The sequence below is a fragment of the Acomys minous genome, assembly GCF_964271855.1.
Source record: "Acomys minous genome assembly, chromosome: 19".
In the NCBI taxonomy this organism is placed as follows: Eukaryota; Metazoa; Chordata; class Mammalia; order Rodentia; family Muridae; genus Acomys; species Acomys minous.
In genome coordinates this window covers 35,373,396-35,395,837 of record NC_140499.1, presented here as the reverse complement: position 1 = coordinate 35,395,837, position 22,442 = coordinate 35,373,396, and the positions used below count along the sequence as shown (strand labels likewise).

Below are 22,442 nucleotides of genomic sequence, written 5' to 3'. Positions count from 1 at the left end.
CTTTATCTGCATTGTTTGGGATTAAAGGTGTGTACCACTACACCTGGACCTAAGCTTTTCTTTCCCTGAAACTCGCTCTATACCAGGCTGGCCTTGAACTCAAATCTGTTTGCCTCTGTCTCCTAGATTAGAGGCATATTTGCATTCTAGCTGGATCACACAGACCTAGAAGTCTTTGGCTGTCATCTGTTGCCAGAGCAGGCAGGTTCTGAATTAAAATTCCTCTACAGAACATGAAATCTGACATTAGTAAAACTTGTTGCCTAAAAAGTAAGATTTCCGATTCACTTTCTCTGGGCAGTGCCTGTAGCCACATACCTTGACTCCCAGTTTGCCACCTTCCATTCTTTTCTGTTTGCTGAGGAAATTTTTAAGTGATATTTTTCAATGTAGTTCTCATGAGTACTCAACTTGCCCTCCTTTCTATATTTGATTGCATGAAGATAGAAGTTACTCAGAAATTTCCTTTGGAAAACCTTTCTCTTGTTTTAAGATATTGTATTCTCTGCTCTGGTTTTCCTTTGACCTATAGTCATGTTTTCTTTTTTCAGGGAGATAAGTATTACTTATATATCAGTTGGAGCATGTTTTTAGCACCAGGTGTTTAAAGAGTATTTTTTTTTTGTTTTTTCCCAGTAAAATCTGCAGAAAGAAAGGAGAGGATTGTGTACTGAGCTGCTATGTTGCCCTGGTTTTGGGCTATGTTATTTCAAGCCCATGGAGAGCTCTCTCTTCCAGACAAGATTCTTGTGCCTCATAAGTCTAAGATGTTAACACACAACTAAACTAAACATACACACACATATACACACACATGCATTTCGAAGTATTCTTTACTGAACTTGGTGAGATTATGGGTGGAATTTTTTTTAATACCCTAAAAAATGCAAGGAACATCTGTTCAACTTCTGTTTTCATTTGTGTTGCTGCTATTTTCATTGAAACGGAGCAAACTTTAGAAGGCGGATTGTGGTGGTTTGAGTGAGAATGCCCCCCATAGGCTCACATATTTGAGGGCTTAATCATCAGGGAGTGGAAGTGGTTGAGAAAGTTTAGAAGGATTAGGAGGTGTGGCCTTGTTGGAGGAGGTGTGGCCTTGTTGGAGGAGGTGTGGCCTTGTTGGAGGAGGTGTGGCCTCGTTGAAGGAAGTGGATCAGTGGAGGGTGATCTATAAGGTTTCAGAAGCCCATGTCAGCTCTATCAGATCTATTCCCCCCCCCCCTTTCTCAGATCTCCATATCTCTCTCACTGTCTCTGTCTCTCTCTGTCTCCATCTCTTTCTCACTATGTCTCTGTCTCTCTGTCTGTCTGTCTGTCTCTCTCCCTCCCTCCCTCCCTCCCTCTCTCCCTCCCTCCCTCCCTCCCTCCCTCCCTCTCTCTCTCCCTGCTGCCTGAGGATCAGCTGTCAACTACAGCTCCAGCACCATGCCTGCGAGCTTCCTTCCCAATCATAATGATCATGAACTAAAACTGTAAGCCGCCCCCAACTAAATGATGTATAAAAGTTGCCTTGGTTATGGTGTCTCTTCACAACAATGGAACCATAGACACATATGGGATGGATCAAGACACAGACAAAAGTGACAAAACAAGTTTTGGATGGAGAAAGAGGCCTCCCTGACTTTGTAGATGGCCCCTTTGTCTCCAGGGGTCTCCATTTCCTGGCCAGTGAAAAGGCCACCTAAAAGGTCCATGAAAAATCTTCGGTGGAAGAGTAAGGAAGGCAAGGACACTTTAAGGAATAATGGATTTATTTTTGTTAGCTCTTGCATTGGGGGTGGGGGGATACACAGCAAATACCTAGGGATTTCACTCCCGTGGTGCTTTACTGGTACTTCCCACAGCTTGTCTCTCAGGAAGGTGAGATAAACAGGATTGCCTCGGAGACTTGCACAGGTGGCTTCTACAGAGGAGTTCATTGCCTATTCCAGGACACAGTTGATTCAGAGCTGAAAAACAAAAGCACCTCACTGATGCAATGTGCGGGGAACAAAGTATCCAAAGGCAGGTGAAGACAGTTGAACTGTGCTAAAAAGTAACAGTGTGAAATGGACAAAACAAAGTTGTTTGATCATTTTAGAAGATGCAGTTTTTTAATTAACATATAAGGACATGAAGGAGATTGAAAAAATGTTTACTTATTACCACTAGAGTTATTAAATTCCTACTTCCCTAACATATCAGTGATATCTCAACGGATTAGACCACGCAGAGAAGGAATAAGGTTGTTTAATTAAAATGTGTTTGCCTTAACATTAGCACTTTTTAAACAAAAGGTTTGTATAATTTCTTAGCTTTCTGGAGGTATAGGCAGGCAAGCTCAAGGCCAGCGTGGTCTATAGAGCAAGTTCCAGGATACCCTGGCTACACAGAGAAACCTTGCCTGGAAAAATAAAACAAAACAAAAGTTTGTATAATTTTTTGTGTGTGCTCACATGTGTGTGTGGTGTGTGTGTGTGTGCATGTTTGTGTGCCAGTGCAGGTAAGCCTGCATAAACCTGTGGAAGCCAGCAGCATCTTTCCTCATTGGTTTCCACCTTGTCTTTTCGGAGACAGTCTCTCCCTGAAGCCAGAGTTCACCATTGCGCCAAGACTGCCTGGCCAGCAAGCCTAGCCCTATATCATTTTTTAAACTAATGAAAGTGAACACTTTGTGTTAATTTAAATTCACATCAATGCTTAAATGTGCACATCACCAGCACAAGCAAGCAGAGTTCCACATATGCACAGCTCCGGTGCTAGTAAATCCTATGAGAGAAGATGACGTCAGAAAACTCGCCGAAAACCTACTCAATCTATGCATGACTCTTTCTCTATCCTCATAGCTGCCGTGAAAGAAATGTCAAGCATGCTCCTGTGGCTGTCTGAGTCTGTAATCCTCATTTCTTCAGAGGAAGTTTACCAAGCACCGTAAGCAACCAGAAGCAACAGGTCACATCCTGTATAACGGACAGTCATGGAAAGGCCAAAGCTTTCCCACTTTCTCTGCCACTTAGGAATCAGAGATAACTGACCTGCACTGTGGCCTACTTGTCCACATCAGCTACATGTCATGGGGCCTCCCCTTTACCACTTAACCCCATGGACTGGAACTCATTTTAGAATGCCTCACCATGCCTGCCTGCCTATGGCATTAAATAGCTCCTAATAAAACTCTTGACCCAAAGGTCAGTTCTCCTCACTGTCCCTCATGGACGTCAAATCTGAGGACTTTCAGGAAGGAAGCCTTTACAAAGAATTGATTTAATTCACATATCATGTCAACTTTACTGAAAAATATAAGAATGGAAGAAAAGAGTTTAAAACATCAGAACTTCCTATGGGCATATGTTATCAACTAAAAACATATACAGTAGATGGGTTAACTGCCATGTAATTATACTCAACATTTTGATTTAAATTTCAGAATGTACCCAAATTTATTTGAAAGAGTTCAGACATCAGTACAAACAGAAGAAAGTTGGCTTCAACAAATTTCTGCTATAAAAATTGCAGGTGAGTAGTTTGCTTAGCGCTTGTTGGGAGGGTGGGTTTCAAACTGGAAACTCAACTGATGTGGAATAGCAGTAGAGCTGATGCGGAGCCTGGGCAGGTAAATAATCATTAAGATATTGAGTGAATTTGTTAATCTCATCCAGCCTCAATCACTTTACATCTTAGCAAAAATAACCCTGCACAGGAATGTTGATAATCAAAATGAGATTAAATATTTAAGTACTTGGCACATAGTATTTGATAAATGGCAATGTTTTTATTCATAAAAAAAATAATCTGCCATTGAGACAGAGTATGGTGGCACTTACCTTTAATCACAGCACTCAGAAAGTTAAGACAAGCAAGGCCAGCCAAGGATACATAGTGAAACTCTTGTCTTGAAAGAGAGAGAGAGATTGAAAATCTCATTGTATTTCTGATATATATCTTAATGTTTATTATAAAATATGTCTGTCATACATACTCTCTTTAAAAACTTTCCAAACCATTAATAATTAGTATTAAAGCTGTGGTTGAGGTTGAACAGAGACTGTGGCAGAGTGCCTATCTAGGATGCAAAAGGCCGTGGGCTCAACCTCCAGCACAACAAGAAAAAAAAAATTAAACATTAACTTACCTAGTATAAATCTTTAGAGGAAATCATGGAGAAGGAAGTTTTACAGTTTATAGGTTTTACAGTTCATTGTTGAGGGAACTCGGGAACTCGGGGAAGGTGAACTCAAACAGAAACAGAGGGGAAACCATGGAGGAATTCAGCTCGCTGGTTCATGCTTACCTAGCCTAGGACAGCCTGACCAGGGGAATGGAGCCACCCACAATGGCCCTTCTACCTCAATTAACAATCAGTACAAACCCCCTAATAGACATGCTGTAGTGGTTTGAATAACAATGACCCCCATAGGCTCATATATTTGACTGCTTGGTCCCCTGTTGGTTGAACTATTTGAAAAGATTTGGGAGTTTCACCTTGTTGGAGGAGATATGTCACTGGAGGTGGAATTTTGTTTGTTTTTTGTCTTTTTGTTTGTTTGTTTCAAAAGCCCATACCACCCAGTGTTAGTACTCTCTTTCTCCTACATTTGGATAAGAATGTAAACTCTCAGCTAATGTTCCAATACCATGCCTGCCTACCTGCTGCTATGTTCTCTGCCATATTGGCCATGGAGTCAGTTTCTGAAACTGTAAGCCCCAATAAAGTCTTTCTTCTATAAGTTGCCTTGATCTTGGTATCTTAGCACAGCAATAGAAAAGTAAGACACACACACACACACACACACACACACACACACACGAAAGAAAGAAAGAAAGAAAGAAAATAAAAGTAAGACACATGCCCACAGGCAAGTATGATCTATGTAACCCCTCCACTGATAGTCCTTTCTAGGTGACTCCATGTTGTGTCAAGCTGGTAGGTAAAGCTTACTAGGATACCAACAAGGTGGCGCCGTGAGGGAAAAGTCGTGTGTTATAATCATCTGCCTAAAGAGCTGATCCCCATGTGTCTCTTTATCACAGGAGTTGTTGAGACCACCCGTTGCTACCTCCCCAGTATTTTATATGGTTGCTCTTTTTAATGCTCTCAGAGTCCTGTAGATAGAAATTATACTATGTCTTATGATTGTTACAAGAATTGTTAGGGTCAGAATCTTGGCTCTGGAAACTCCCACAAGCCAGGCTCAACCACCTGTCCTCAGAAGGATAATTAAACATGCAAGTTATATTAAAAGCAGGTACAGGAGATTTACTCAATGAGACCACATTGAGAAGAGAAACAAAGACATTCAGTAATCCACATCCCTAGATCACCTTTGGGTCCTGACAGGAGGAAGAGAATTGCTAAGTCTCTGCTCCCCGAGACTCTGCTCTCCGTTCTGCAGCTGTAGTCTTTGGCTGTCCAGGTTTAGCTCTAGCAGGGCCCAGGCAGGTATAATGCATGTCACGGGGCTGCCCCTCTGGAGGGATATGTGCCAACCCTTAATGGTGTCCATTTGATACCATCTCCACTGGCTTAAAGAATGCACTAAGAGCCGGGTGCAGTGGCACACACCTAGAAACCTAACACTCAGGGTGGCAGAGGCCAGCCTGGTCTACAAATCAAGTCCCTGACAGCCAAGGCTACACAGAGAAACCCAGTTTTGAAAAACCAAAAATGAAGAAGAAGAAAAAGAAGGAGGAGGAGGAGGAGGAGGAGGAGGAGGAGGAGGAGGAAGAAGAAGAAGAAGAAGAAGAAGAAGAAGAAGAAGAAGAAGAAGAAGAAGAAGAAGGGAAGACACTAGCAGAGACGATCACAGTTATTTCCTCCTAGATCTCAACCTGAAAGCCATCTGGAATCTCAGCTTCATGACCTGACAGAAAACTGCTTCTGGGGCAAGGCTACCTCCATTGGGTGGGTCTAGGATGTGAGGTCTCAGCCCTAAGGGGCCTAGAAGGTAGAACATCCTCCTGTGTTCTTGAACGTTAGACTGAAGGTTTTCTCTGATGGGTTCAGCCTTAACTAGAGACCCCTGCCCACTTATTCTTTTCTCTTTCTCCCTTGAGGAGTCACTCCTCTACATAGTCCAGCTTTATATTTGGGGAGCCTGTGTTTGTTTTGTTTCCTCTATCTACAGCTGGAGGACAGTTGATGTATGCCTCAGCCTGACCTGATTTAGGTGATGCTTAAATGAAACTTTGGACTTGGACATTAAGTTGGTCCTGAATGGTTAAGACTCTGGAGACTAGTGAATTGGAATGAGTTTGTTTTATGTGGATGAGATGGCTATGAGAGTTAGCAGGCCAGAGAAGAATGTTATATTCTGGATATTTGTGTACCAGAGCCTCTCCTCCAAGTCCCTACACTGAAACACAGTCATGCCCAGAGGCTGGACTCTTGGGAGTTCATTTAGTCATTAGAGCTCTGCCCTCACAAATGGGGTTGGAGCCCTTGTAGCAGGATCCAGAGAGCTGCCTTGTTATTCTGGTATCTGAGAAGAACACAGCTAGAAGGCAACATCTGTGAGCCCATAAACAGGGCCTCATGTGACACCAAGTCTGCTGGCACTTCCAGGTGTTTTGTTACAAGCAGCCCACATGAAAAGCATGGCCACCTCTGCATGTCATGAGTGACTGTTTCTCTGAAATGACTATTGAGTACTCCCTCATAGGGCCACTAGACATTCCCAGGTTAGCTGTTTCATTATGTCCAGATAAGGCCTTCATGATAATCTTTTTGCATTCATTCTTATGCTTATGCTAGCGTTTCTGTTGAACACGATGTCTTAAAACATATTTAGTCTCATAACTGGACATTAGCCCAAGGGGCATGTCCCATGAAAGTCTTCACCTACCAGGAAAGCAGGAGAGAGGTAAGGACATCCTATTGGGACTCTAGGTGAGAGAAGTATGGGAGAATGGGCAAATAGAAGGATCCAGAGGGTCCTTGAAGAACATTATGACAGGCAGATCTGGGCCCAGGGGTTCTGCCCAAACTATGGCACCAACCAAGGACAATACGTGCAGTAAACGTCGAACCCCTACCCAGATCTAGCCAAGGGACAGGTCATTCTCCACAGTTGAGTGGAGAGTGGGGACTGACTTTCACACGAACTCTGGTGCCCCATATTTGACCGCATCCCCTGGATGGAGAGGCCCGGTGGCACTCAGGGGAAGGATAGCCAGCTACAAGAAGAGGCTTGATACCCTATGAGCATATACAAGGGGAGGAGGTCCCCCTCAGTCACAGTCATAGGGGAGGGGAATAGGGTGAAAGCAAGAGGGAAGAATAGGAGGATAGAAGGGATGGGATAACAATTGAGATGTAATATGGCTGAATTAACTTAAAAAATAAAATTTAAAAAATGTGTTTAGTGTTTTCTTCAGACACCACACATTGCCCCTGACAACCACCTTTTAATCCAGTTCCTAATGACTCTTCCTGCCCCTGGTTTCTCTGAGACAGATGGCTGTCCCATCTCAGCAGTCATCTTCTTTATCCCTGGAGTCACCATCCCAGCTCGAGCTGCTTTAAACCCTAGAAGTTTATGCAGAGTGGTTGGCTGCTGCTCCTATTGCTCAGTCAGTATTTAGGAGGGGAGCGTGGTTCACCATGAAGCAAACACGGGCACTTACTTTTCTGTGATACATTTTATTTCACTTCAACTTGTTTCTCCTTTTTTAAGATTGATGATACATATATGCTTCTCTGTTGTCTTTAGCAAAAGAATTCCTTGACACAAAGAAAGAGCAAGAAAGGTCGGCTTCTGAGCTAAGAGGTAAATGGATGTTTTGTTTTCATCCTCTTCTGCTGGAAAAGACAAATTGTCAGTAAGGGACAAACCTGACTTGCACAGTGCTGAGAATGTATATGGTTAAGCAGAGCAGGGCTTGGGGTGTGTGTGTGTGTGTGTGTGTGTGTGTGTGTGTGTGTGTGTGTGTGTGTGTGTGTGTATTTATCCTTGAGTATAATGTCTATCCTTTCTCTTCAGAAAAATGGATAATTAATCCTGAAGAGCCCAAACTACAGGCTTTTTGTGAGATGGAGGTAAGAGCTATTTCCTCATTGTTCTTGTAAAGTGACTTATTCAATCTTCAATTGTTTTCTCTCTCTCCCTCTCTCTTCTTAATATGTAGTTTAAAGAAGAATTCATGAAATTGTTTGAATCTCCTCTAAGGACATTACCTAGCATTGGGCCACCAACCATTCTGGCATACAGAAAAGATCAACCCTATTTGGACATCAAGGTCAAGGTAATTCACTTCATATGCTTTAGTATTTCTGTAAAGGGCTCTATGGGGCCACACAGTGATTTGTACAATCGAGGTGAATATACCTTAAAAGAATCAAAGCACAGGTTTCCTTTATTTGGAATAGCTTTGAAGGTGGTTTCCTAAGTCCTACTAGCTAAATGCTGTAAAACAAAGGAACCGCTGCCCTATTACTCTGGAGGCTACAAGTCTGGATATAGGTATCAACAGGGTCACCCCTGTAAGGAGACTGTCTCTTCACTCTTCCCAGCTTCAGGGGCTGGTGGGCAGTGTGTAACCATCCTTGGCTGGCATTTTCACCCTGCCAGTCTCTGCCTCAGTGTTTGATGGCTTCTTGTGGGGTCCCTAGGTCCAATGTCTCTACTGACATCGCCAGTAAACCTAGACTAAGGCCTGTCCCCATAACTCCATTCTAACTTAGCGACCTTCATAACGACCAAATGAAGTCACGTTCCTAGGTACCGGATGTTAGATGTTCTAGATATCTTCTGGGAAGACGTAATTCAACCATTAATCATAGTTGCAAAGCCTGCAAACCCAGGCAAAACTGTGGCGTAATTAATGATATTAAGGAACCAACTAATGCCTGGGTTTTATAAGCTAGATAAAGGTTTCCTTAGTCGTTCCACTGGGCCAGAGTGGTGAAGGGACCACTGGAAGAATGGTCATCCCCAAATCTGGATAGTATATGACCATGTGAAGAGGATGTGCATTCCTGGCTCTAACGGCCCTTGACAACTTCTTCTTGGATATGTATACCAGGTGTTGCCTTGGGCAGAGTAAGGAGACCCCAGTTTTGCCGCAGCACCACCACAACACCCATGCAGGGCTGATGAGCCTCTGTGTGAATGCGCTGATGTGCAGCGCCTTGTTATCTCGCACAGCAGTTGAGCTGTGTGGCTCTAGCAAAGGACAACACATTAAACACCCTGCAGCATAGCACCAACAACTATTTGATGAGCTGTTTGCCCCAGTTTGAAAACTTGATAGTCACTCTATAGATTCTTCACACTGGATTTTTTTTTTAACTGAACAAAGCTCTCTCCCTTCCTCCAAGCCAGAAGTGCTTATATCCAGAGAAGTCTCTTAATCTGGTAGGGTTATCCCCTTCCTCTTGCTCCCAGAGATGGCCTTGACCATAGGAAAGGCCATGTGCAGCCACTGCTGGCACAGTGTTAATGCCGCCAGGAGGTTCCTGACTGCCCCTCCCAGTGGCCCTGCCAAGAGCCATACAGACCTGGGGACCATAGGACCAAGATGCACTTTAGATCTGTGTGTGCAAGCCCAGCTGCCACTGCCTGCTCAGCCAGCTAACTTATTTTGCCCAGCTGGGGTTGCGGGTGTTCATCTTTTGGGGTGCACAATACCCTCATCTCTGGGTTTGATATATTATACTTATTTGGGTCAAATAACCCCAATAACCCCCAATAAAGGGCTGGAAATGGCAAAGAAAGAAAGAATGTAATGAAGAAAGAAAGAAAGAAAGAAAGAAAGAAAGAAAGAAAAGAAAAAAGAAAAGCTGTGTGGCTTCTTTTTCTTCTTCTTCTTCTTCTTCTTCTTCTTCTTCTTCTTCTTCTTCTTCTTCTTCTTCTTCTTCTTCATATTAGTTGAGTTCAGGACCAGTAGCAGCTGGCCTACCTAGCCCTCCTCTCCACGCTCTCTTCACATGAAGATGCCAGTGCCACTCATGGTCTTTCAGAGAATCTCCACTTCGCTTCATTCTCAGGTGCAGGAACAAAAGAACCATGAGACAAAGAATGCACTGCCAGGTCTCCTGTATGGAAATAGTCATCCTCTCATAGCAGTTCTGTGTTTTTCACCATCATCTCTCCACTGCAAGATTTTGCTCACTAAACACTGGTTTTGGCAGTGCATCAAGCTTATTGTGGGATTTTTTTTCCCCTTAAAATGTATGCATACAATGCTCTGCCTGCATATACACCTACAGGCCACAAGAGGGCAGCAGATCACCTTATAGATGGTTGTGAGCCGCCATATGGTTGCTAGGAATTGAACTCAGGAAAGAGCAGGCAGAAGAACTCTTAACCACTGAGCCACCTCTCCAGCCCTGTGAGATGGTTTTAACAGCCTAGAGATGTCTTTACTTAAGTGGCCAATCTCTAGCTGCCCTAGCTAACTCACTACCTTTATAATTGGATACTTGTTTCAGAAAATGATCTTGATGGAAAATACAGAGGTGCCAGTGATGTTCATGACCAGAAAGGCAGCTCTGAGTCTTTTTCTGTAGGATCTCTTTGAGGCTCAGCAACACACCTGCCCATGATCCTCTGCAATCATAGCTGTAGCAGATGCCAACATGGCCTTGCTGTAGTGACCCCTCATAGTTACCTGACCCACCATGACTTCTGTCTTGGTTGTTTCTTCTCATCTGCTTCTTCTCATCTTGAATTTCCTTGTGGAGTTCAGAACTCCAAGCAGGGGTCCCCAAAAGGAAAGACTGGCTTGCTGTAGAATGTTGGTAATTGTACTCGGTGAAGGTGAGATGTCCCTCGTGGGCTCATTGTATGTGGAGACCTGGTCCCCAGCTGTTTCCGCAGGCTGTGCACTCTTTAGGAGATGGAGCCTTGCTAGCGAGAGTGGATCACTAGGAGTGGATCTTGTGGGCCACATGGACTGCCCCACTCAGGCCCGAGCTCTCTATCTCCTGACTGCTGAGGTAATATAAGCAGCAACTTCACCTTCCTGTTGCCACCAGCACAAGCCACCCCTACCACCATGCAGTCACTGCCGTGATGGACGGTATCCTCTAACCCATGAGTCAGAAGAGACCCTTTTTCATTTAAGTGGTTTCTGTCAAGCATTCTGCCACAGAGAAAGAAAAGTAGCATGCACGTATGCAGGGATGGCAAGGTTTTTTTGTTTTTTGTTTTTTGTTTTTTTTTAACTAGCACTTACAGGACAAGTTTATATATCTAAACACCTGAGACCTTTTTTAAAAACTACCTGTAGTTACATACTATATACTTCTGTCCCCTCCAGAGGACTCTGAGGTCATCCTTTCTGCACTTGCACAGCTCCAACGCTCTGGACTCTGATCTGCAGAGCTGTACCAGAGAGCAGCATGCAAAACGCATCTCCGGCTCTTTATTCCCTTCCAGCCATTGAGTGGAGATGATGTCACACACGTACTCGACCATACAGATCTTGTCGGCTTGGTCCCTTCAGCTACAAGATCTCTCAGATCCTTAAAAGTTCTCCATCAAGTATTTCTGTGACAAGTGTTCTCAAATAAATTGGCACATCCCCCATTGCTTTTGCATCCCTGCTGGAGAGTCACTGCTCCCAACCCCACTCCTATTCCTCCTAAGCCTACTGGGCCTTAAGTCTCTTCCTCACTTTCTTTCTCTTCCTCTCCCTTTCTCTGAAGGATGAAGAAGACCTGGTACTCAGGTGTGAATTTTGCGGAAGTGAGATACCATCATGTCTTGCTAATATAGACATTTGTTCTGACAGCACTCGCACTAAACAAAAAGTACGTGTAAGTTAGTTCTAAATAAGATATGGCCGGGGCACTTGGGTTATTTTTAAATATGTGTGGTATTTTCTCCTTCTTCTTTCTCTTACATTATCATTTTTAAGGATTACATGGTTTTTCTTCACAGCTATGTCAAGGAAATACCAATCACAACCCCATCGTATTCAGACCAACTACCTAAAAGACTGATAATATGTTGACAAAGCTGTAGAGAAATGAACATATGGCTTAGCCTGGTGTTATGGCACACACATGTCATCCCAAAGCTCAGGAGTCGGGGGGGGGGGGGAGGGGGAGGAAAGAGAGAGTAAAGGGAGGGAAGGAAGAAGAGCAGAACTGCTGCTTTCAGTCTTGTGGTCATGCAAGAGATTTCCCAAAGTAGAACGGAGTCTTGAGCATGAGGAATGCAGTGGCTGGGCATGTGAAGTTGACAGGGAGCGTTTGAAAGCATCACCAAAGCTGATCGTCTTACAGCTGCCACAGAACTCAACACAGACCATTCAGAGGCCGTTAGCCGTTAGCTCACTCCACATTTGGAACAAACCAGAAAGGTGAGGAAAAAAAAACTTGATACATGGATGCCTTACGAGAAAACTAGAAGAAAAAAGAGAGAGAGAGAGAGAGAAATGTGCCATTTTGAACTAACTTCTTATTCTACGCAACTTCAACAAACCATTTCTCAATCAAATTGTGAGATGCAAATAAAAGTGGATTGTATGACAACCAGTGACACCCAGCTTTGTGGCTAGACCAAGAAAAGGCTCCAAAGCGCTTCTTGTTTTGTTTTTTGCTTTTTTGTTTTGGTTTGGTTTGGGGTTTTTTTGTTTTGTTTTGGTTGGTTGGTTGGGTTTTTTTGTTTGTTTATTTTTTCGAGACAGGGTTTCTCTGTGTAGCCTTGGCTATCCTGGACTTTGCCTTGTAGACCAGGCTGGCCTCGAATTCACAGCGATCTGCTGGCCTCTGCCTCCCAAGTGCTGGGATTAAAGGCGTGCACCACCATGCCCAGCTGTAAAGCACTTCTTAAAGTCAAACTTACACCAAGTAGAGGTCATGGTCAAGATCACTGATTGGCAGTCTGCTGGTGTTTTATGAGTCCAGGTGAAACCATTGTATCTGAAGTGTGCTCAGTAAATTGGAGAGATGTAAAAAAAGAAAAAAAGATAAAAAGGCATCATCGGCTGCCAGCACTGGTGAGCAGAAAGGGTGTGACTCTTGTCCATGCTAGCACCTTGCATAAGCGTTGCTTCAAAAGTTGAATGATTTGGGCTAGAAGGTGTTGCCTCATTCACTGCATTCACCTGACTCCTTGCCAACTGACTACCACTTCTTTAAACACTTTGACAACTTTTTTTTTTTGCAGGAAAAAACACTTCCATGATTAACATAATGAAGAATATGCTTTCTAAGAGTTTGTTTTACACAGATTCATTCTTCATTCATCTATTACATCTCAACTGCAGTTTCCCCTCCCTCCCCTCCTCCTGGCCCCTCATCCTCCACACCCTTTCTCCCCTGTATCCACTCTTCCTCCCTTTCCCTTCAGAAAAGAGCAGGCCTCCTAGGGAGATCAACGAAACATGGCACAACAAGTTACAGTAAAACTAGACACATACCCTCCTGTCAAGACTGGACAAGGCAACCTAGTAGGAGGACAAGGGTCCCAAAAGCAGGCAAAAGAATCAGATACCCCCTACCCCGCATCATCTGACCACAGCCTATCAGGTCTCATCTGGATAGCCTGCCCCCCCTTCCTCTGTGTGTCCGCAGGGCCTCCCCACCAAGGGGACTTGATCAAATCGCATCTATCCAAAGTTATTATTGGTCTCTGTTTTGTCGTGCCCCCCTCCTTTGGTCTGGGCTTTATTGTGACCTGTGGTGTTTAACAGGGAGTCTCTGTCTGAGTTGGGGGCTGGGCTTCTAGTGGCTAACGTGGTCTTTATACAGAAGGCAGGTTAGGGGCTGGGGCTGGGGCTGGGCTTAGCTGGCAGTGCTTGCCTAGCATGCACAAAGCCCTGGGTTTTGTCTCTGCATAAGGTGTGGGAGGAGGGCAGGTGTTAATCCCAAAGGTAGGAGGAGAAAGACCACCAACCCAGATCACCATGGCCAAGTTAGTTAAAACAATCAATTAATTAAAACAAGCTTTTTTTATTCATGTGCACAAGCTGCAGGCTCCCTGGGGTGGGGTTTGAGAGGTCAACATTGGATGTGAGGAAGACAAAGTTTTTATAGCTCATGGTGGGGGGGGGGTGCCCAAATGGGGTATTTGGTGGGCAAAATAGGGTTATATATAGGAGCAGAATGTCATAACAAGTTAGTCCTAAGGACCTCCTAAAACACAGACAGGGATGCAAGGTGATCCTAGCAACACCCAGAACAACCCTTTTGAAACAAAGGTAGAGTTCCAAGATAGTTACTAGCTTCTTTTATACGAAGACAAGATTGCCATTCCTGGAGCAGGCAGGCTACGAGTGGGGCGGAGCCTAATCTGTGCAAAACAGAGGTTGAATCACAGAACAGGAACGAACCTTGTTTGTCTTTACTATCAGATGGCTTTTAAACCTAAGTTGGAGGCGGCAGGCTGGGTCTTCATATTGCGGCATATGCTGTATTCCCAGTGCTTGGGAGGTGTAGCCAGGGAGACCACAAGCTCAAGGTGATCCTTGGCTGCATAGAGAGTAAGCAGACTGTCTCAAAAGCAAACAAAGCAGCAGATTAGTGACTACTATGGCAGCTCTGAGGAGAGGGAGGGGACTGCTCATGGGTGCAGGTTTCATCTTAAATGACTAGTGATGGTTGCTCTGAAAATACTGGGGGGAAAAAAAACAGCTGAAATGATTCTTTGAAGCAGGTGAACTGTGTAGTGGTGTGTGAACATTATCTCACCAAAGCTACTAAGAGAAGAAAAAGGAGTTATGGCCCCTTGCTGTTCACACCTCACTGGCGGTTTGGAGGTTTTATCCCCTGTAATCTTCTCTACCTAGAACCCACGGCAAGATCATAGCGTCTTTGTTTTTTCAGGACTGCTGTTGTCTTCAGTTACAAAATCTTCTAGATTATATCAGTGAGGAAAGGCTAAACATCAAAAGCCCTGATGTGGAATTAATCAGTATTACGCCTCATGCATCCCGTGGCAGTGAAGTCGATATACTCAAGGCAAAGGAAAAAGCTCTGCAGAGGTAACGCGCAGCCCTGGTGCTGAGCCAGACAGGATGTGCTAACTGAAAAGCATCTCATAAAATGAGTCCTGGTTTCTCCAAATGTGCAATTATGAGAATGTGTTCCTTGTAAAGATACAGAAATGAGCTAAAGCAAGCTCGTTGTAATTCCTGGTTGATGTCATGAGCTTCAAAAGGTCCCAGAAGAGCCAGGGACTCAGCTCTGTAGTAGAACGCTTCCCCTGTGTACACAAGGCCCCGAATTAAATCCCTAGCACCACAATCACAAACACACACACACACACACACACACACACACACACACACACACGCAGATACTAAATAATAAATAGTAATACATATGATGACGATATTAGGAAAAAAAAAAACTAGTAGGCTCACTGCTTTCACGTACACATTGCCAAGAGTGAATTACCAGGGCAACTCAGAATTCCTAATGCCGGAGCGACGTGCCCAGTAAGCCCACTTGCATGCTCTGGTTCATAAACTAGGTTCATAAGTGATAAAATATTAAAATAACAAAGGATGGGATTGGAGCAGCTGAAATTTGTAGCTCACTATTTCCACTTTTCAACCGCAATTCAGACTTATGCTTGATGGTTTTGATTTTGTAGAAAACAAGAGCGTCAAATGGCTAGACATTTTGCCATATTATCTACTGAACCGAGCACCACGGTACCCGATGAAGGTAAGCCTGTTGTCATGGGTGTTGTGCAGCATCAGAAAGCTCGGGTGTTGGGCCAACCCATAAAATTGGCATATTTTAAAATAATATTGGAAATGTTCATTTGAAAGCATCATAACATCTGTATCTGGTGAAATAGGTCAAGAAATCCAGGGTCAAGAAGTCTAAACGCCCTCTGTTCTTGGTCTCTGTCTCATCACTATTGGTTGAAATAAATTTGTATCATCTTCAGAACACCTCTTAGATAGTAGCTGGATGTTATCAAATTTGTGTCTCTTGTGTTAGAAAGTATACATTGCGCTGCTCTCAGACTTGGATGTGGACAGTCTGTTAAAAGACACCTGAATCCACCCTTCCTGTACTCACCAGGGCTAGTCAGTGTGGGTACAGGACTGGGACAGTTGAAGAAGAATTGAATTCAGCACCAGAAATCCTAGCTTTTTGTGTTTGAGGGCCTCCTCACGGGCCATCTGATTTAGAAGAAATAATTTAATTTTCCAGTCAGCATCGGCATCAAGTCTCTTCTGTTATTAAAAGGGTACTTAAGGAAGTATTTTTGTATTTTTGTATTTGTATTTTTGTAACGAAATATCTAATATTGTAGGGAGTTTCTTGAAACCCCATGGTTTGTTATTGACACTAACAGCCACCAGGCATGGTGGCACACACACCTTTAAACTCCACCTAGGCAGATCTCTGGGAGTTTGAGACCAGCTTGGTCTACATAGTGAGTTCCAAGCCAGTTGGGGCTATATAGTTGAGACCCTTTCTCAAAAGTAAATAAATAAATAAATAAATAAATAAATAAATAACTAGAATGAGGAGGGAGAGAGAGGGGGAGGGAACTAAAAGCCTGGAAATTCCAAATAATGAAAGCTCTCTCAAAGGAATGTTCTTTTATTTATTTATTTATTTAATAGAAATTTTTAACATTTTTAAATCAAAGAATCTCCTCCCTAGCTTCAATTTAATAAAGGTCCTTATTTTCTTCCTTTAAACAAGTTTGATAATCAATACATTTGCAACAGGATTTGAATTTTATTTTATTATAAAGGTTTTTTTTTTTAAATTACATGTACTTTCATGCTGTTCTTCTCTCACTAGATCCGAAGCATTTGAAAACAATTTCCTTCCAGCTCTCTGTGGATGTGGCCCCAAGGGTGAGCACTGAGGAAGAAGTGGACATTCAGATCAGCACCGCCTCCATCACCTGCTGTGACTCCAGAAAGACGTGTGGGAAGGTAATTCTTTTACAACTTTTTGCTTGTGAGTTTGGTTTTTTGTTTTTTTAAGAAATCAATTTTGCTTAAAACATACAAAACTACCCCCAGAGCTTCACTGACGGCTGGTCTGCTATCTCTTAGAAAGAACTGATGCAGATTTGAGATTGCAACTGTGTCTACACTTTTTGTCTCATTGGTGTTCTTAGCTAAAGCCTTTTGGCCGTAAAATGTGGCAGTTACACATGAAAGACTATCTGGAACTCTTAAAAAATTAAAAGAAAGGAAGAAAAATCACCAGTGCCCTAACCACTTCCTCAGAACCGTGGTGTTAGCATTTGAAGTGTTCTGTGTTTGCGCTGCACCCCGATGACGCTCGCTAGCTCCTGAAGTTAAAGAGGAAGACCTCTAAAGGAGACACTGTTCCCTTTAAATGACCCAATGCAATCTCCACCAAGTTCTGAGGAGAGTGGATTTTACATATATTGGGGGAAGTCTTCCTACGTTGATTTTAAATCTTATGTAGAAGTATAAAGAGCCTAGAATCCCCAAGACACTCTGGAAGAAAACCAAATAGAGAGGTAGGCCTCGACAGAGCATGGTGATGGAGCCAGGGCGATGCTGGGAGGGGTGAGCTGAGCCACAGCACAGCCTACAATCAGACTTCAGCAAGCCTGTGTCCCTAACTGAGGACAGCAGTGCCGCTGCACAACTGTGACGAAACAAAGCCTCTCTAATGTGTAGTTCTAGACCAGTCTCAATGGGGCAGCCATATGCTTTATTTATTTATTCATTCATTCATTCATTCATTCATTCATTCATTCATTCATTATCTTGGTTTCTTTTAGGCAGGGTCTCTCTGCGTTAGTTTTGCCTGGCCTGGACTGGCTTAGACCAGCTCCTCCTCCTAACTCCTCCCAGGTCCAACTCTTACTCCCATTCCACCCTCACTTCCTGTCTTTTTTTTTTTTTTATAACTCAGTCCAATTTCTGCTGCCACAACGTATTTTTTTTTAACATCATAGAATGGATTTAGATCTAAAAGCAGTGTTTGCTAAGGATTTGATTAATTAAAATTAAAAATTTGAAAACAGGCTGAAACTGAAGAATCAGTTAAATTACATATGGAATATAAAGGCCTTATACCCTAAATTTATGAAGAATTTTTATAAATCAATGCAAAAAAAAAAAAGTTAATTTTTCCAGCATCGGGAAGTAGACGTAAGCAGATCTCTCTGAGTTCAAGACCAGCCTAGTCTGCATATCAAGTCCCAGGTTAGCCAGGGCTCTATAGTGAGACCCTGTCTCAGAAAACAAACAAACAAACAAACAAACAAGTGACATGAACCTTAGAGGAAAGTGAGCCAGTTCCCAAAACTTGAACAGCAACTTTTCACAAGTGAAAATGCGGTTGACTAAAAGCATATGAAAGCCTGCTCAACCACCTTAGTCGCCTGAGAAATGAGCGCTCGTTCCATGCTAACCATACTGGCAAAAATAAAAACTCTGATAGTGCTAAGCTTTGGGGAGAGGACCAGACAGTAGCCGACCACCATTTGCCAGAACTACACAGCCATCGCAGTGCGACGGTGCCCTACAGGAACCTGATGCCAGCATGCATACACAGGAAGGGACATTCAACTCAGCAGTGTTTCTAAGGACCAAAGCCGGTTATCATAATGAGTGAGTTCACCCAGAAGCAAAAAGAATTAAATGGTATATACTCGCTTATATCGAGACACTAGTCCAAGGGGTACGTCCCTATGAAAAACTTTACCTACCAGGAAAGTGGGTCAGAGGGGAGGACATCCTATTGAGACTTTAGGTGAGAGAAGCCTGGGAGAATGAGGAAATAGAAGGATCCAGAGGGTCCTGGAAAACTGTATGACAGGCGGATCTGTGCCCTGGGGTCCTCCTCAAACTATGGCACCAGCCAAGGAAAATAGAGGCAGTAAACTTCGAACCCCTACCCAGACTAGCCGATGGACAGGACATTCTCCACCGTTAAGTGGAGAAGGAGATCTGACTTTCACACAAACCCTGGTGCCCCATATTTGACCATGTCCCTTGGATGGGGAAGCCTGGTGGCACTCAGAGGAAGGATAATAGGTCACCAGGAAGAGACTCGATACCCTATGAGCATATACAGGGGGAGGAGGTCCCCCTCAGTCACAGACATAGTGGAGGGGAGTGGGGGGGGGGAAGCAGGAGGGAGGAATGGGAGGATACAAGGGATGGGCTAACAATTGAGATGTAATATGAATAAATTAATATAAAAATATTTTTTAAAAAAAGGACCAGGAGGGACCCAGTTTCCCTCCACCCAGAGTGAGTAGTGACAAACAGAACTAGAACACCAACCATGCACTAAGGAACGCTACTGCACTGCAGCTACTCACTGAGAGGAGGGGAGGGGTGTCTCTTTGATAGAAAGAAGACATTACACTACACAACAGATGAGCCCACGGGAGAGGCTAAATGACGAACAGACAAAAAGCGCACAAAAATTACCATGAAATCATACTGTCAGCTGCATCCTGGCAGAGCGTTGATACCTGGCTTGACGCACTGGAGTAGACTCTGTTCTCTGGGCACACTGGGGTGAGCACACTGAACTGGGCACACTGGGGTGAGCACACTGAACTGGGCACACTGGGGTGAGCACACTGAACTGGGCACACTGGGGTGAGCACACTGGAGTGGGCACACTGGGGGCAGAGCTATTAGAATCTTTTATTCCACGCCTCAGCTTGTGTGGCGATGGCATACGTGTTTGTTTGCTGACACAGTGCACTGTAGTGCTTATCTAGAATTACTCCGTATTTCAGAGCTTCAGAAGTGAAGGGGGGAGAAGCTATCATTTCCAGATGGAACAATGAGTTCCCAAAGTAAATGACAATGTTTATCAGAAAACTTAGATCATTTCGCTCCAGAAATACTTGTGTCCATTTCGGTACAATTCAAGATCAGGAATGTATAGCACTAAGCCAAATCTTTGGTTTTTCATATTCTCAGATACAAATTCATTTTCACCCTGAACTTCCATGTTAAAGTGGCAGAGCCTGGAGCCATACTAAAGAGCGATGCTCCCGTATGCCTGTTTCCACCATCTCGTGCCCACCACAGTCATATGCTCAAATAAATGGAGCAGCTCCTGTACATTAGCCTGGGGTACTTTTCCATCCTAAAGGCAGGCTTACTGCTGGGGATGCCGTTCTGTGGAAGGGGCTTGTCTCGTATGTGCAGGGCCCTTGGGTCAAGCCCCAGCATACAAGTACAAAAGCAAGTAAGTGGGTAAAGTAGGTCAGGTTTCTGACCTTCCTTCCACACTTCCACAGATACGGAAAGCCATTATAGTCAGGACATGAATGCTATCTTTGTGATGTGGCTCCTTCTTTTTCTCACTTTTTAATGGTAACATATATGAGATTAAAAAAATACAAATTTTAAATAGGAGCTGAACATGGTGATGCACGCCTGTAATCCCAGCACTCAGGGAAGCAGAGGCAGGTGGATTACTGCGTGTTCGAGGCCAGCCTGGTCTACAAAGTGAATCCAGGGCAGCCAAGGCTACACAGAGAAACCCTGTCTTGGGCAACCAAAAATAAATACATTAATTAAATTAAATTTTTAAAAAAGTCAACACGTAAGTGGTGACAGAAGGGGTTTATTAGGTTATACTGCAGACATGAGGGATGATCTATAGTTGCTGCTGACCATGCCATGTTGTTGAAGAAGACCAAGCACAGTAAGTAAAGAAATGTTCTGTGGCACCGTGCTCCATGCATCAGCTCATCGCCCTCAGCTTGTGTTGTTTTGTTGTGCGTGTAGGACATAAGGAACGAGCTCCTGGAGAAGTATTACAAGCACGGAAGCAAGTTTCTCACTTCCTTTCCGGATGGGACAACGCAAATATTGTATCCTTCCTTTCCATGTGTTATTGCATCAGCTTTACTTCACGAAAAGAAAAACGGGCAGGGCCTGAAGGCGTAGGCTTGTAGACCCAGCTGCTTGAGAGGCTGAGGTGCAGGGAGGCTGAGGTGGGGGAGGCTGAGGTGAGGTGAGGCCGAGGTGGGGGAGGCTGAGGTGGGGGAGACTGAGGTAGGGGAGGCTGAGGTGGGGGAGGCCGAGGTGGGGGAGACTGAGGTGGGGAGGCCGAGGTAGGGGAGGCTGAGGTGGGGAGGCCGAGGTAGGGGAGGCTGAGGTGGGGGAGGCTGAGGTGGGGGAGGCCGAGGTGGGGGAGATTGAGGTTGAGGTGGGGAGCCTGAGGCTGAGATGGGGAGGCTGAAGTGTGGAGGCTGAGGTGGGGGAGGCCGAGGTGGGAGAAGCTGAGATGGAGAAGGATGAAGCAGGAAGACAGCAAGTGCATGGCCTGCCTGGACAACTCAGAGTGAGCCTATCCCAAAATCAAAAAAAAAAAAAAAAAAAAGAAAGAAAAAGAAAAGAAAGAGAAAAAAAGAAAAAAAAAAAGAGCTGTGCAGGGGCATGAGTGTCAATCCCAGCAGAAAAGAAAGGGAAGAAGGGAGGGAGGAGGGAGGGAGAGAGGGAGGGATGGAGAGAGGGAGGGAGGGAAAGACAGCACAAGAAAGACAGAGACCAGGGGAAGGAGGAGGGAAATACAGAAAAACACACTCCTAGAATCCTACCACCCAGAAAAAAGCATTTAAAAATGTCCCTTATCTTGCCTTCCCAGTCTATAGGCTTTTACACGTATTATTCTTTGAAATCAACGAGCATATATTTCATTTTGTACCTGCTCTTTTATGTAATGTTAGGAGCATGCAAAATGCAATACATGTTGAGACACAGCACTTTTTGTACAATGCAGGACCTGTGAGCCTGCTTCAGCGGTCAGAGGACAGCGCTCTGCCTTGCCTGCTACAGTCGGACACCTTATTTCCTCTCATTAAATACCTGGGAGGAAGTTATACATAAGAAATTTGAACATTTTTCAGCTTTGGTATATTCTGGCCCCCAACACCCATGTAGCAAAAGTCATTAGCCACTTCATCGCAGGTCACTCAGATAGACAGGCCATGGAGTTTTCCAGAGATAAAAGTATCTCTGGAAAAGCAGGAAGAAAAAAAAAAAAGAAAGAAAGAAAGAAAAGAAAAAGAAAAAGAAAAAGAAAGAAAAAGAAAAAGCAAGAAACCCTTCTCCATTAACTGAGTGCCTCCTTGTGGAACAGTCATTTTCAGTCAATATCCCAAATGTTTAGCCAAACCCTAACAGAAAACCAGAAAGGGGCATCCATGGTCGCAATTGACAAAGCACCCCCCCAACCTCTGTGAAAAAACAGAGGTTTTGTTTTCATTAAATAATTTACCCAACATTTTAAAATTTTACTTTTTATTTATATATTCACTTTACATCCTGATCTAGCCCCCTCCTTTCTCTCCTCCTGTCCCTCCCTACCACCCTCTCCCCCCTCCACGTCTCCTCAGAAAAGGGGAGCCTCCCTCCAACCAGCCCACCCCAGCACATCAAGTCACATCAGGACTGAAGTTCATCATCATCCACTGAGACCAGACGAGGCAGCCCTGTTCGGGGAAAGTGAGCCAAAACAGGCAACAGAGTCTATGTCCGAGACAGCACCCACTCACCTTACCAGGGGACCCACATGAAGA

At 44.1% G+C, this 22,442-nt stretch overlaps 1 protein-coding gene across 1 annotated transcript in view; it reads left to right on the top strand.

Moving 5' to 3' along the window:
- ERICH6 (glutamate rich 6) overlaps positions 1-22,442 on the top strand; it is a 33,987-nt gene that overhangs the window by 4,894 nt on the left and 6,651 nt on the right. Inside the window, exons 3-11 of the mRNA XM_084768351.1 lie at positions 3,407-3,495; positions 7,689-7,745; positions 7,959-8,014; positions 8,104-8,220; positions 11,627-11,731; positions 14,753-14,910; positions 15,525-15,598; positions 16,700-16,836; positions 20,647-20,732. Of these exons, the coding sequence (XP_084624477.1) occupies positions 3,407-3,495; positions 7,689-7,745; positions 7,959-8,014; positions 8,104-8,220; positions 11,627-11,731; positions 14,753-14,910; positions 15,525-15,598; positions 16,700-16,836; positions 20,647-20,732 (879 nt within the window). The remainder of the gene's footprint in view (positions 1-3,406; positions 3,496-7,688; positions 7,746-7,958; positions 8,015-8,103; positions 8,221-11,626; positions 11,732-14,752; positions 14,911-15,524; positions 15,599-16,699; positions 16,837-20,646; positions 20,733-22,442) is intronic.